This window comes from Tiliqua scincoides, chromosome 1, assembly GCF_035046505.1.
Source record: "Tiliqua scincoides isolate rTilSci1 chromosome 1, rTilSci1.hap2, whole genome shotgun sequence".
Taxonomy (NCBI): Eukaryota; Metazoa; Chordata; class Lepidosauria; order Squamata; family Scincidae; genus Tiliqua; species Tiliqua scincoides.
In genome coordinates this window covers 57,860,463-57,875,727 of record NC_089821.1, presented here as the reverse complement: position 1 = coordinate 57,875,727, position 15,265 = coordinate 57,860,463, and the positions used below count along the sequence as shown (strand labels likewise).

The following is a 15,265-nucleotide window of genomic DNA, read 5'->3' as shown; positions in this document are numbered from 1 at the left end:
TGGCTGGCAGTGTCATTTGTTCTGCAGGAAACAGGAATGAATTCAAGTATGGAAGTCTGCTTCCACATGTGCATCTCTCTTGCTGGATTGAAGCAAATTAGTTCACACAGATATACCTGGTATATGAAATGTACACTTCATTGCTATACAGTATTTAAAATAGTGTCATATGAAGAAGGGACAAATTTGATCTCAACTGCCTCTGAAAGTGGAACTAGATCCAATGGGTACTAACTGCAAGAGAAGAGATTCCGATTGAACATCAGGAAAAAATTCCTGCTAAGGGCAGTTCCTTAGTGGTACAGGCTGCCAAGGGAGGTGATGGATTCTCCCGCACTGAAGATCTTCAAGCAGATGCTTGACAAGCACCTGCTGGAGATGCCCTAGGAGGATTTCCTGCTACAGGCAGGGGGTTGGACTAGATGACATTTTAGGTGTTTAGGTACCTTCCAACTCTGTTTCTAAGAGAACACAAATCTGGGGGAGTTTTTTGATATTGTCTCACAGCTTTGAGTCACTGAAGCCAAGAGAGAATGGGAAGTGGATCCTTTACCTCTGGTATTGCCTTTGAAGTGAAGTCCAACTTTGATATAAACTTGAAACACGGGCAGTGTTTGAATTACCAGCTCCAATCCAAAGGTTGTGTACATCTGAATATGAGTCGATGATTGTCTAAAGATGGTGATGTCCCCTAAAAGGATTTAGATAACTAAAGAATGTTGATTATGGCATATCCATTTACACTGTTAAATATATTAACATATTTCCTCTATGTAGATTATTTTGAAATTTAGCACTTTACCCTAATCTGAATGTATAGGTTCAGTGGCAACATATTTTAAAACAGTAATAATAAACAATGTGTAACAATTATGCAGTGCTGATTTGATTGTCTGTTTAGGGAGTGCACATTCTATATTATACCCTCTTATCTTACCTGATCTATAAGGTAGCCGCTTAAGTTCACCATCATCAGTTAAGGCATCAGTTTTGGAAATCACAATTTTGTCCTGTGTGGAAAAAGAGAATATAGAACCTTAAACGGAAAGCTGGGCTAATGACTAGATGGCAAGGTGAGCTAAAGGCCAAGTGTTTTGCTGACAAAGATGGTTACTGAGTGCATTTAATGACATGTTCACTTTAAATTTAATTAGTTTACTGTCCAAGTGCATGCATATCTACTCAGAAGTAAGTCTTGTTGAATTCAACAGGACTTACTTCCACAGAAGTGTGTATAGCATTGCAGCCCACCTAACTTCCTGAGCGGTGATGCAGTGGTGCTAATGTGACACCTGCTGCATCCTGTGGGGGACTTTTTGGCCTCCTCAATATTGTTTGTGCAAGTCTGCATGGACCTGTAAAGGCCGTTGACCCACTCCATTCCTGGTCTGATCCACCCTCCTCCCTACACCTATCATTTCCCTGTAGTTGGGTCTCCAAAATCCAGTGTACAGTGACACTGACACTGGAGCCTAGTAAGCCCCCTCCCTCTCCTCAATTGCTGCTCTGCACTCCACCCATGTATGTAGGGGGTGGAACTATGCAAGAGAAGCCCCTCCCCTTATGCATGAAGGAGGAGCTGCAGTCTCCCACCTTTCTGTTTGCTGCATCTGAAGATTTTGCCAACAATCCTGTGTGTATTCTTAACTCCAGCTGTACCCAATTGGTCTTGTGCACCTAACTTTCACTGAATAATGTCCATTCTATCATTTTCAGTGCACGCTGTCCACAATGTTTCTATAGAATAAGACTTACTTTTCCTGAGACATAAATGATAGCTGCCAGTGACGTTTCTGAACTGGAATAACCAGACCTCTCATACACTGCCATCAAGGTTCCATTGTGTGGTAACATGGGACTCTAGAAGCAAAGCAAATTTGTGAAAGGAAAAGAACAATTGTTTTCACTTTCCTTTTTTCATTTTTGCTGAATGTTGTCATGCTGTGCCAAATATTTGTTTTCACCAGAATATTTTAGTCACTATGTAGAGGGAAATCCAGGTTTGATACTGAATCTCTACTTCAAAGAGAGTTGCAACCTAGCATGGCTCCCTGAGAAGTATACCTCTACGAAACCTATTCGTCACCTTGACACTTCATGGTTTTAATTATATCCCTAAAAGACTGTAACATGTTAAAGAGCCTCTCATATAGAAATGTGAGCATTTTACATTTTTGGCCAGTTCAACACTCAGGACAAGGTCTTATATGACACTGACATGAGGATACCTTCATTAAAATATAGGTGCAAACTCCATGGAAACGGTATGGCCTAGAATCAAAAGTGGTGACAAAAGAACCCCCTTCCAGGGAACATCTGCCTGGGCATGGTAGTTCCGTACAGCTCCATTGTCCCATTGTACATGTACTGGGGGAAAGAAAAGAAAAATATTGGGTTTTAACCAGCAAAACAGATTTCAACTCATCCCTTTGTACTTTGATTTCTGTTGGTTATACATTTTTCTCTTCCTCCTTGTGCATTGTTATTTTGAAGTTAATTATCTTTATACATGAAAAACCAAGTAGACTTCTAAAGGCAATGAAAATAAGTGTCATATGCTGATTTTGTTGTTAAAAAATCATTTTTTACTTACCTCTGTATATGCCTTCTGGCCGCCTATGGGTCTTCTCAGACCCATGCCCACTATGGAGCTGACACATGTCCAAGGAGAATCTGGGGGAATTCTGGGGAGGGGTTATGGGGATAGGATCTGGCATGTGTGACTGCTGCTGAATCCATTCCCTCCCTGACATGACCCCAGTTCTTCCCCCCAAATGCCCCATTACTCCCTGTCCCCACCCATGGTCTACCCCTACTCCTTACCAGCACTGAGGTACCATCCAGCCATGTCTGGTGTGTTTGTGACCCTTTCTACTAGTGGCCCAATAGGGTCCCTGATGGTGCCACAGAGATCACGGCACCACAGGGTCCCAGCAATATATGAGTGTACCTGGGGCGCTGCTGAAGCATCCACGAGGGTCCTGGAGGCTTGCAGCCCCCTCTGCATGGCTGCCCAGAGTGCCGATTACTGAACAGAGCTCACTGGTGCAAACCAAAAGTGAGCTCCGTTTGGCAATTGGAACTCTGAGGAGCAGTGTAGAGTGGGCTGCAAGGGGGCTGCGAGCCTCCAGGACTTGTGGACTCCAGGACTCGTGGATGCTTCAGCAACTCCCAGGTACACTCAAATATTGCTGGGACCCTGCTGCGCCACAATCGCTGCGGCACTATTGGGGCTTCCTCCCTTGCTCCTGCCCTGCCCTCGCAGGGACTTAAGAGGTTCCCAACTCCCTAACAGGAATTTGGGAAACTCTGACCTATAGGATTGGATTGTAACTCTCTGTTTATCTTGTGGATTTACAAATGCTTTACCTCATCACACTCTGTCACCTATTACTTTGAAATACTAACAACGTTTGCTGAAATAGTTTGAAAAACTGTCAGTAAATTTGTTTCCACTCTTCTCAGATTCTAAGACTGAATCTCATATAATTCACTGTTGTGTCTTCAAAAATCTCATGTCCACCCGTTTTCTTCGTGGTCTTCTCCAGGATCCTGGAGAGCTTCCTGGCTCTCTGAAACATCAGTACTCAAGTAGAATCTTTCACCTTATCAGGATTTTTGATGTGCAGTTTCAAGACTCAAAGAGCCAATGGTGTAGTTGTGACAATCACAGCACCCGCTGTATAAGAATATGCGTGTGTCCACATTTAAAGTAGTATTTAAACAATATGTTTAGGGTTGGTTCTGCTCTGCATGACTATGTAGGTCAGGGTGATTGTGTGGGAAATATACATGCATATGCTCTTCCCCACACAATGAGTGTTGGTATTGAATGAACTTGCTCAATGTGTGATAAATGGGCATTTTGAACTGTTTAGTGACATTCACAGTTCTTAAAATGCCTTTTCTAAAAGATGGAGGTAATGCCACAGGCTATCAACTTAGAAAAATAAGATATCAATGAATGAATATAAATTACAGACTTTTTGTGTTCATGTATTACCCTACACCAGTGGTTCTCCGACTTTAAGGGAGCTTTACTCCCTTAGTAAGTTTTTGTGGGGGAAGGGGCAAGGGTAGGGAAGCAATCGCCAGGATCACCCCAGGGGGTGCTTTCATTTGTACTCAGTGAAGGCTGCTGGAGGCTGCAGGAGGTGTGGGGAGCCCAGTGCAGCCCTCCACAGGGCTCCCTGAGGCTTGGAACCTTGAAATGGAGTAATTGCAATGCACCTCCTGCAAACAGGAAGTGCTTTGTGATTATTCCATTTCAAGATTCCAAGCCTTGGGGAACCCTGCAGAGAGCTGCGCTGGGCTCCCTGCACATCCTACAGCCCTTCCAACATTAAAGTAAGTGAAAGCTCCCTCCTTCACCCTCCTTAGGCATGAAATCCTGGGGATAGCTTCCTTGCCTCTCTTCTTCCCCTGTCCCTTAAAGGGACGGACGGGGGAAGTGTTACATGAACTGGTGAAAAACTGCAGTTCCTATAAGTCTCTTTTTGTAAAAATATGAGGCTTTTTCATGAAGGCTCTCAACTTGAAGATCTCTTGCTTCTCATCTTTCTTTAATTTGTATCTCTGATTACTCACCAGGTTCTACATGTTGCTTTCATGACATCACCAGGAGCATATTTTTCTCCATTTAGTGTGCATGGGCACTGTTCAGTTGGAACACATGTTCGGTTTCTTGAGATGTTATCTAAGACAGTACCTATAAAAATGAGAAAACAGGGTATAGCAAGCAGGGATTTGCTGGCTAGTCGAGTTGCAAGTCATTGACTCCCTGACATGGCTTGTGAGTTGTAATCGGCAGCCATCATGACTCGACCTAAGTCATTTTCACTCAAGTTGAAAGTCATGAGAAATGAGTCACAGCATGAGTCAGTCATGGTGAAAAAAGTAAGCACACACACATACAAAAGTTGCAAGCACACACAAAAAGCAAGTTGTAACTCAAGTCATTTTGAGTCATGACTCATTTCTGAGTCACTGGCCCCAAGCTGCGGGTTGTGCCTGAGTCAGTGATGTCAGTGACTCGATTTGTCATGAGTTGCAAAAAGTCAACATTTTCAGGACTCAAGTTCAGTTGTCATGACTCAAGTGCCCATCCCTGATAAGTGGAAGCATTTCAATTGTTTCTGAATGCACTAAGTGTGAAGCTTGGAAACGTCTCATATATTATTCTAGAGTAAATTGCTGAGGCAGTTTGCTGAAGTGTGCTTGATGTCATGGACAAATCCCATGTTTGAGTACCAATTTTAATGTTAAAAAAAAGAGCATGAGATGACCACTCTGTATGTGTTGCAAGAATTCATTGAACAACACAGAGATATTTCAACAGAAGATGAAGATCATAAGTGAGCAACTAAATGCACAGTTTACTTAGTGAGCAATTACTTAGTGCAATTAAGAGCTGAAGCCTTCATCCCAAAGTACAAGCTGTGCTTCAGAAGCACAAATAGTGGTTTGTACTGATGCAGGTAAAGTGACATCCTACCCTTGACAAGTATTGAAGGACTATGCCTCTTGATGCCGTGAGCCAAGAGCTGTCACTAAACTGTAGCCAAAGCAACGCCATTTTAACATCAGTTCTGACTCTGGTCCTAAAATGATTGTTAGCAAGAAGCTATGAGCCACCCCTGACCCAGTGCCTGGCTGTCTAGTGCCCCAGTCCTTGAAGACCAAACAGAGCTGGCCTGTGTTATTTTGCCAAAGCAACAACTAATAGGGGGGTAAAGGAGATGTTTGAGTTAGGCAGGGATAGAAATTTAGTGGACTTTTTGCCTATTATATGTATTGCTTGAACTGAGTATAAAAAGCTAGCTGCGTCTAGCTACACTTGCACATGATCTGAGACAACTGGCCTCCTTGCTGCCTTGCTATGGTACCAGCAATAAACAAAGTTGTTTTCTGCTACACCTTCCCTCAGAGTGTTAAATTGGGATGTAGCACTCTGGATAACGAACCTCATGCTGCCTTTGTGGGTTCAACGGCAACACGCTCTATCTCATTAGCCTCATACTAGAGAAGCCCTGATAGAGGACTGTGCTACTGCAATAATATGGGGCATCTGTAATGGTGCTTGGGATTCTGTGTAACAGGACATTACCCTTACACTGAGCCAGAGCCAGTTAGTCAGTGGTGGGGGTGAGGGGTGGGCAGGAGAGGACGGGGTGGAACAGGGGGCAGAATAGAGTGCATATAAGTGGCAGCGACTTGAGTTGATATGCTCATCCCTCTCCCAGCTCAGATCTGAGGTGACCCACTGGGCTAACAGAGGCTTATCTTAGGTAACGGAATGTTGTTCCCTTACCTGGAGGAGACCTCCGTGATTGCCCCCCTGTAGGATGCAGCAGTGGCATAGCTAGCAAGGGGTGGTGGTCTGCCCCAGGTACCAACGTTGGGGGGGGGTGACACCAGAAATGATCCAACTTCGCTAACATCGTGGAGGTTACAAATAACCCTGTCATGCTATATACTGTTAGATGTGGAATTTCCAGGGAATGCAATGCAAACAACTGGAATGAAATATCTCCTTTCCACCAAAAGTTATGGCCCAAAAACCGGAAACCAAAAAATGCATGGATCCCCATAGAAAGTGAAACTGAGCCGCATTGAGTGTTTACTTGTGAGTGGGCAAGCTTGCCTTAGTCCGTCGGAAAGGGCAAGCTGAGAGGAATCCAATGACACCAGAATGGTTCCTAACCAATGGAAGCAGCCCCCAAAAATCACCCAAGAAGGAAGTCCCTCTCTCCAAGCAGATTAATATATTGAGTTCTGTGGAAAGCAAAAGTAAGCCACATGGTAGCGTTTACTCGTGAGTAAGCAAACGTGCCTTGGCTGGTGGTCAGACCAGGCAAAGGGGAATGTGAAGCCAACAGAATGGTCCTGATCTGATGAAAGTGGAGCTCAACAAATGCCCCAGAAGGCAGCACCCCCCTCAAAGAATAAAACAGAGGCTTGAGCTGGTAAGGTCTATTTTTAATTGTTTTTAGACTTGTAAAGCCAGGTGAATTCTGATAGTGCCATGCTTGAAATATAAGAATTTACACTGAACTGGGCACTGGGGAGGGTTGAAAATCTCACTGATTTTTTTTGGGGAGGTGTTCTTGCAGGCAGGCTACAGAGGAAATTCACTTGATGAAACAGGGCTGACTTCTTCTTATTTAATTACTTGTTTTTCTTTAACTTAATTATTTATAATTATTTATTTTATTTTGCTTGATGACATCACTTCCAGCCATGACATCATTTCTGGTGGGTCCCAGACAGATTATTATTCCAAAAAGTGTGTCCTAGAGTTTTAAAAGTTTGAAAACCACTGCCTTAACTCAAAACAGGCCAATGAGACATCCTCAGGGGCGGGGGGGGGGTGACACCCTAGTGACCAAAATTCTAGAAATTTTATCCATTGCTTGTGGGGAAATATTCACTGCTTTTATTTTCTGGCCATTATTATTATTCATTTCATGCCATGACTGTTACTATCTCCCCCACCTCACAGGGTTGTTGTGAGAACAAAATAAGGGGAGGAACCATATACACCACCCTGAGCTGCTTAGAGGAAGGGTGGTATAAAAATGCAAATTAATTAATAATGAATATAATTAATAATTAAATAATTATTATGTCATATGGGGTGACAAAAATTTATGGGCCCTGGGTGTCAGATGACCTAGCTACACCACTAGGATGCAGTGGGGAGGAATTAGTTAGGCTTGGGCTATTAATCTTACAGTACTTGCTGTGGCTGCTGGTGCAGAACAACTCATAAGGGCTTGCCCATTAGGCTTGTTTAAATTGTACAGAAATTAGTTCTGTGCTAAACTCCATGCATTTCTTCAGAATAATATGGTAATTCTAATGAGGTATTGCAACAGTAAGGAATGAACTACATCTAATCCAACTGGCTTTACAGGAAAATGCAGATGGGCAGCATAAAATGATTCATTATTAGACTTTAGAATTAGATTTTAGAATGGGTGATAATTCCTATATGTGCCAAAACTGCAGTGCCATCTTTCTAATACTTCTTTGAATGGATAGGTTCTGCTTGAAGAATACATGCATGTAAAAATTAAATATATTAATAGCAAAATGGTAGTATATTTGCTATGTTCATTTACCTTCTGGGCAGAAACAACCATATGTACAGTAGCTGGAGCAGCTGTATTCTGGATTGGAACATGTCTTAAGACAGGGAGAACCACACTCTTTATAGATTTGGTTAGCTGGACATCTTCCAAGAGCTGCAACAGACAATGAGACAAATAACATTATTGCTTTTTTATGTGGACAAAGTAAAACAATGGAATTCTAGTGCAATCTTGTGGTGAGCTTATCTTTCCTGCAAGTAGTACTTCTGTCCATTAAAACTATTCCACACTTTCTCATACATTTTTTCCTATTCATTCAGGAATTAATTTTCCCTTGCCTCTAGCTTACCATGGCTCTGGAGATACTCCCTGTTCACTATCTCTTTTCAATTTATTAGAAACCTCTCATTACAAGTTAGAAGATGACAATGGCATGAAGATGACAATCAACATGGGGTGGAGAAGGGTGGAACAGAGTGGGGGAGGGTGGAACAAAGCAGCAGTGAGGGCAGGGGAGAGTGGATTGGGTGTGCAAAGGGGGCAGGTTTGGTGGCAGTGGTGACCGCCAAATCCTAACCTCCTTCCCTGGCCCAATCCTTCAGTGTGGGTCCATACAGCTTGTGTCAGCAATTTTGCTGGTGCAGGTCCAAGTAGACCACCCTGGGTCATGGAGGCTTACCCCCAGGTAAGGGAACAAATGTAAGAGAACAAATTGCACTCCCTCAGGATGCCTCAGTAGCCTTTCAATGCTGCTGCATTGCCTGGAGGGGGGGGGGAAGGATAGGATTGGGCTCTAAACCAGAGTGAAAAAGCAAATAAAATGTTTTGGTGGTTGTGAGAAACATGACTTTAGATAATCTAGAGAACAGTCATCTCTGATGCTAGTAGTTTGGTACTGATGTAGCCATCAAGATATGGAGATGGAAGTAGAGCAAGCATAGTGAAGACATGGGAAGCAATGAGGAAGCAAAAGCATCTGATGATAGTATCTGGAAAATCATTGATGGAAGGGCATGTTAGTGCTTGGTTCTCATTCGTCTTCCACTTCTCTGTATAATTCAGTGAAGATATTCACCAGGCATGCATGGTTTGTTCAAAAATAAGTAAGCCTGGGTTTCCTGTTGCTTGGTTATCAAGTTGCTTGGTTGTTCAAGTTCAAGTCATATAGTTGTGGTTTAATGCTTTGTAACTTACAACAGAGGTCACTGCTCCTCCAGTCAGACACTTCCTGATGCGACATGGCACACTGTCTGGAATACTCTGAAAGGGTAGCACAAGTACAATTTTTCTGCCCGGGATCATTACAATTCTGCATATCAAGTTGGCAACGGATGACAAACCCTTTCCTTGAGATATTGCAAGATGGAGAGACAAGGCTTAGAAGTTGGGAGCAGATTTTGGCCTAGGGAAAAAAACAGAAAAAAGAGGGCCACTTCAGTGAATGTGAAGCATTGTGGCATAGGATGAGATTGTCCCCCAAACTGAACTGCGCTGGCAACTTCTTATTAGCACAGAGAAACTTTGCAGACAGTCACTGTGAAACATACATCACAATAAAGATAATACCACCAGGACTGTTCATTTAGCTTCTGTTTTTACCTCATCACAATTTATGTTAGGGACTATCAACTGACAGGCCACAGGAGACTGTCTTTGGGTCCAATACAGCATGGTCCCATCAAATGATTTGGGGTAACAATGTTGGCGGTGGTGCCTAACTTTCTAGCTGGCTTCCTGTTGTCTGGACTGAGGGTTAATTTTGGGTGGGAAGGGAATGGCAAACAGAAAGAAATATGCATGTTGTTGCTGGTCAACATACACTAATTCATCAGTGCTTACGGATTAAAAATAAGCAATCAGGGTCATTCTGTCAAGTTCCATTTCCAGCCTGTCTATGACTAATCTTCCTTCATCCCAGCCAGTTTGGAGCCAGCTGGAAAGTTTTACCTCTTCTGTTACTCCCTATCTGCCTCTTCACTGCCATCTGCATACCTGTATTTAAAGAGACTGCAATGACAGATTCAACTCCTACTATCTTACCTCCATGAGGAGGTTTCAGTACCATGGGCAGATGGGTGAATTGGGCAATGGCCTGTCAGCCTAAAGTTTAGGACTAGAATGCCCTATTGGACAATCTCATTGCAAGCTGGGGGAAGATGCAGCTTCTCCGCAGCTGGAAAGTCAAAGTTTCTTCACTTTGAGAACCCTCTTTAATGGAATATCCATAATGCTATGGCAAAAGGTGTAGTCACCCAATTATCTCCTACCAAGAGTTTATCACCTTTTGTTTCTTCAAGTATGCCCACATGATCATGCCAATAACTCTGTTTAAAGGTATGCCACAGACAATTCAGAAAGGCTACATGGTACATACGTATTTCTTGCGAGGAACATTGGAAACTGCCATCTCTTCAAATGGACAGATCTCTGTAGGATCATCCATCTTTTGTAAGACAGCATATTTGTATGGATCCAGAAGTTTGCCTATTAATGGAAGGATCAATCAAATTGAATTCGTCAGTAAAGAGTCCATTAGAGAGAACTGTGAATTACAAGTCTAGAATCTGACTGTTAGTTGACAGGATGGGGCATGCAACTTTGCTACCATGTGTGTCTAAGCACTGCATAGAGGGAGTTAAAATGCAAGGATGCCTATCACTTTCTCACAGAATCTCACTGATTTTAGGAAACCAAAATAGAATGCAGGGGTTATGTTTTCTTCTTGGTTTAATGTACAAGTTAGATTCCTCCAATTGTTACAAAATTCAAACCCTAAATGTTGGTCTCTGGACTTCTGCAGAGGAAAAACTTACCTTCACTCAAAAACTCATTTAATTCTTGACCATCAAAGTTCCCACACAGTCCACATGTTCTTGTCATGTACTTTTCCTCAATCAAAACCTAAAACAAGGAAACAAAATTCTTTAGAAAATATCTATGTATGGCATGTTTGGTGAATGGCATACTATGTTTTTCCTGTCTTCTCCATGAAGTTATGGATACAATGTTATCAAATTCTGTTCCGCTGTCTTTGGCAGGGGAATGAACACTAAGATGGACACTGTTCAAAACTGGCTTAGCTAAAAACAACTCCATGGGCAGTAGCTCAGGTCAGATTGGCACATGGAGCATTATTAATTGTGAGACTATCATCAATTACATGTGGAATTTAAAAGGAGCCTTGTCACACTTTAAATACTGTACTAATAGATTTGTGTCACCTGAAACCTATTTAGTCTTTCAGCAAGTCTTCCTCCCACCCCTGAATTTTTTTATTGTAAGAAATGTATTATTCTTCCCTGATCAGACTATCTTTGGGTGAAAACAGACGACCACTTATATGGTTACTGCTTGATCATGGTCAACGTGGCAGTTCTAACCAGGTGAATTTTGTCCATTAGGTAGGCATTCATGGTTCAGTAGGTAGGAGAATCTATTAATACTAAAAGGCTGCAATCCTAACCACACTTTCCTGAGAGTAAGCCCCATTGAACAAAATATGACTTACTTCTGAGTAGACCTGGTTTGGATTGTGCCCAAAGTTTGTTAAATCCAAATACTCCCTCTCCCCATTAGTCCACAGGCAGCCCAGTCCTATGCTTGCTGGTGCCCACAGGAGCAGTGGTGCCAAAGCGGCTACTGCTGTATCCAGCAGGGACTTGGAAGCTGCCAGGAGTCTCCTTGGGGGAAGAGAACCTTTGTCCCCTCCTGCTGGGGAAAGCCACAAGCCTCAGCCTCTCAAATCTGGTGAAAAACACGATCACCAGTACTCACCATGAGGTAGTCATCATTGTTCCAGAAAACAGCCAGCTCAATCTCCATCAGCTTGGCCACTAAGCGGATGATGCGTCCAAAAGGTGTAATCTGAATTCCACTTCTAGTATATGGCAACCTGATTATACTATGGCAGGAGCGAAAGGGAAAAACACATCATTTTAGATATATCAAATTGCTTGAGTATTGCCTGACTATGAAATTAACTTCTGACCCATGTCAAAAAGTGGGCTGCTGCAATTTGTACCAAATGCATCTTCTCAATATTCTTTACATCTTGAACATATTGCTGTGGCTGGTCCTTGAGGTTACAAGTGCTTGGACAATGGATGACCAGATTCCCCTGCTTCACAGAAAGTGGTTTTTACCTACAGCTGAGATATGACTGATATAAAAAGCACTTTTCCATCTTATTCTTACCCAACATCCTTGACGGATATAACACCATTTTCAACTGTGACAACTGTGGGTCCCAACTCAATGATGATTCTTGCAATCTTTTTGTTCGGACCACGACGGAACTGGATGTTGAAGTCTGGGGAGACGTCATTGCACTCCGTGGCAAAGATGTAATTGCAAGTTCCAGAGAAGTCATACAAGTAGTTGTCAAAGGTTGAGAAATGCCCATTCCCCCATGTGGAACACGAGCCCTTGCCCACAGCTTAAAGAAAAAAAGAAAGATGCAACAAATAGTATGGTGATTCTGTTGGGTTTTGACAATTTAATTAACCATTCTGAATGTAAATGCAAATACTCTAGTGCAGTGTTTCTTAAACGAGACTCACTAGACGGGTCGAGAGCCAATTTCAGGTGGTTCCCCATTCATTTCAATATTTTATTTTTAATATATTAAACTGGTATGTGACTGCATTTGGAAAAATGTTACAGATCTGTACTTTTAACAGGCTACTATGTATATGCTCTTAACAATGATAGTCAATGGGACTTACTCCTGGGTGAGTATGGGTAGAATTTTTTGATGATGTCACTTCCAGTCATTGCATCACTTCCGGTGGATCCCGACAGATTCTCATTCTAAAAAGTGGGTCCCAATGCTAAAAGTTTGAGAACCATTGCTCTAGTGTAAATAGTTCAGAATTTCACAAAGTGTGCTCCTAGGAGCTCTGGAGCTCTCTAAGACCCCTTCAGAGGCTCCATGAGTACACCATGTGACCACCATCTTCCCCCTGCCTGGTTTGCTCACCTGTCCCTCCCACCACCCCTGTCTGTGGCTCTCCTTCCTCATTTCCTTGTTCCTGCTCTTCACCAGTATTAGGAGTTGGGCTCTGTGCTGCACCACTCCATGCATGCTCTGGCTACCTGAGACTGCACACATGTGCCAGCAGGGCTTCCCAAGTCTCCTTTCAGGAGTGTGAAGGGCTCCAGAGATGGAAAAGTTTGAGAACTGCTGCTTTAGTTTGCTGTGTAAATTAGTTGATTCCCCTGCCCCCAGTCATCTGAACTCTGAGTAGCATTGAAGGAGCTATACTCCAAGGCCATAATCCACAGAAGCACATTCTGCCTACTGGTTTGTCAACAGAATTTTTCTACAGTTTCCTTCCATAGCAAATGACTCCATTTGCATCCAAAGTGCTTTTTGAATCTCCCCAAGGTTCCAAAGCATTTTGCAGGTGGATGCAATGTCTTTGTTGATAGAAAGTAGGGCTGTGTGTACTAGCGATTCCATACAAGAGTTCAGAAAACAAAGCACAGAATGTGGTACTAGATACAGAACTTAACTTTCCAAGAATCTCTGCTTTAAAAAAAGTAGTTTCTAACCCTCAGAGCTCCACTACCTTTAATGTGTGAGCAATACCTACTGAAATCTTAGAAGCTGGTGGAGTGGCTAAATATGACTTTGCGTAATGTAGGGTGAGGCAGGGCTTCATTACTCTGCATAGCTCCTCCCCATAACTATTAAACTCAGAATAAATTATACGAAATAACTCAATTTTGATAATTTAACCTTTCTGATGGTGCAATCCTAACTTGCACTGGAACAGGGAGGACTAACAATGGCAGGCCTGGAGGTGGAGCAGTAGGACAAATGCCACAAGCGCTGCATTCGCACAGTGCTCCAGACTGCGCAGGAAGGCTGCTGAGGCTTCCGATGTGATCGTAAGCAGTACTTCCAGTTTCCCAGAAGTACTGTTTAAGAATGTGGGGAAGCCTCAGAAGGCTTTCCCAGTTGCTTCTAATGTTGTGCAAGGCTCCGTTGCACAAGTTAAGTATGGGAGTGGCATTGTATGGGGGGCATTGTGGACCTTTGCTCCAGGATGCAGTGAGAGGCAGGTCTCTTACTGAGGCCTGCAGGCCTGCCCTGTATTCAGCATGGGTTTTGGATTCCTAGCATTGTGCAAAGGCCCAGAGCAATGTCCATGAAGCATCCCACCTCGCACGAAGTTGACAACAAATTTCAGTTGTTTTAAAGTCTGAATTCACACAGAACTGCACATGTCTCCTTTCTGAAGTACTGGGAACTTGGCTGTTATCATGGTCTTTCTCCAAAATTAGTGCAAAAATACCTGAATGATGATTGGCATCATTTAGACTTCTCAGCTCTTCAGAAGAGGAGCCTAGAAAACAGCAGAAGGTGTATATATAAATGATGTTAACATGTCTCATATTTTCACAATATGGCAGGAGCAGCATTTTCATGATGAAAAAGTGATCCCATCCCATCCTATATCTCAATTTAATTGTCTGAAATATCTGAGAATGCCAATAACAATATCTCATTGTCTGGAAAAGAGGAAATTCTATGTTACAAAATCTGTAATTTAGGAAAACTGAGTGATATGAATAGCACCAATGTCTATCTTAGCAGTAATTTCAAATTGCATTCCAACAGAATTATTACTATCGATGGAATGATTAAAATGATCAAATGCTTATGGCAGTGTTTTAAATCATAGTTTACATTGGCCCAATGAAATGAATGATAATGTCTTGCTGCCCAATCCTATTGGGCAGTTACACTTCCGGGATATGCATTCTGGCAGTGTAACATGCTTTCTGGCTGCAACAGATGTGACAACACCAGAGAATGCTGCTAGCAGTAAACAGCCAGGTCCATGTGGTGACAGACAGTGGATGCCCACCACCTGAGGTAAGTCTGCTCAGGGGTTGAGTGGTAGATGGGGAGAGGGTGGAACATAGCGGGGGAGGGTGGAACAGGGAGGTAACAGAGACAGGAAGAAGGATGGGTTGGGCTCAGGAAGGGGCAGATTCAGTGGTGGCAGTGTCTTCTGAATCTGCTTTCATGAATCCACGTGGACTTGCGCCAACTATATAGCTGATGCAGATCTGAGTAGACCCACTGCGTCAGTAGGGACCTTCCCCAGAGCAAGGGAACATTCCCAGGGTAAGGCCTTCCCAGGGAGGCCTCCAGAGGCCAG

General features: G+C 43.0%; 1 protein-coding gene across 1 annotated transcript in view; it reads right to left on the bottom strand.

The window, feature by feature from the left end:
- Window positions 1-15,265, bottom strand: part of MUC6 (mucin 6, oligomeric mucus/gel-forming) — a 56,616-nt gene that overhangs the window by 29,056 nt on the left and 12,295 nt on the right. Inside the window, exons 2-12 of the mRNA XM_066619528.1 lie at window positions 12,288-12,528; window positions 11,868-11,994; window positions 10,907-10,994; window positions 10,468-10,577; window positions 9,288-9,495; window positions 8,124-8,246; window positions 4,588-4,708; window positions 2,229-2,367; window positions 1,756-1,860; window positions 938-1,010; window positions 554-691 (exon numbers count right to left, since the gene is read on the bottom strand). Coding sequence (XP_066475625.1) covers window positions 554-691; window positions 938-1,010; window positions 1,756-1,860; window positions 2,229-2,367; window positions 4,588-4,708; window positions 8,124-8,246; window positions 9,288-9,495; window positions 10,468-10,577; window positions 10,907-10,994; window positions 11,868-11,994; window positions 12,288-12,528 — 1,473 coding nt within the window. The remainder of the gene's footprint in view (window positions 1-553; window positions 692-937; window positions 1,011-1,755; window positions 1,861-2,228; window positions 2,368-4,587; window positions 4,709-8,123; window positions 8,247-9,287; window positions 9,496-10,467; window positions 10,578-10,906; window positions 10,995-11,867; window positions 11,995-12,287; window positions 12,529-15,265) is intronic.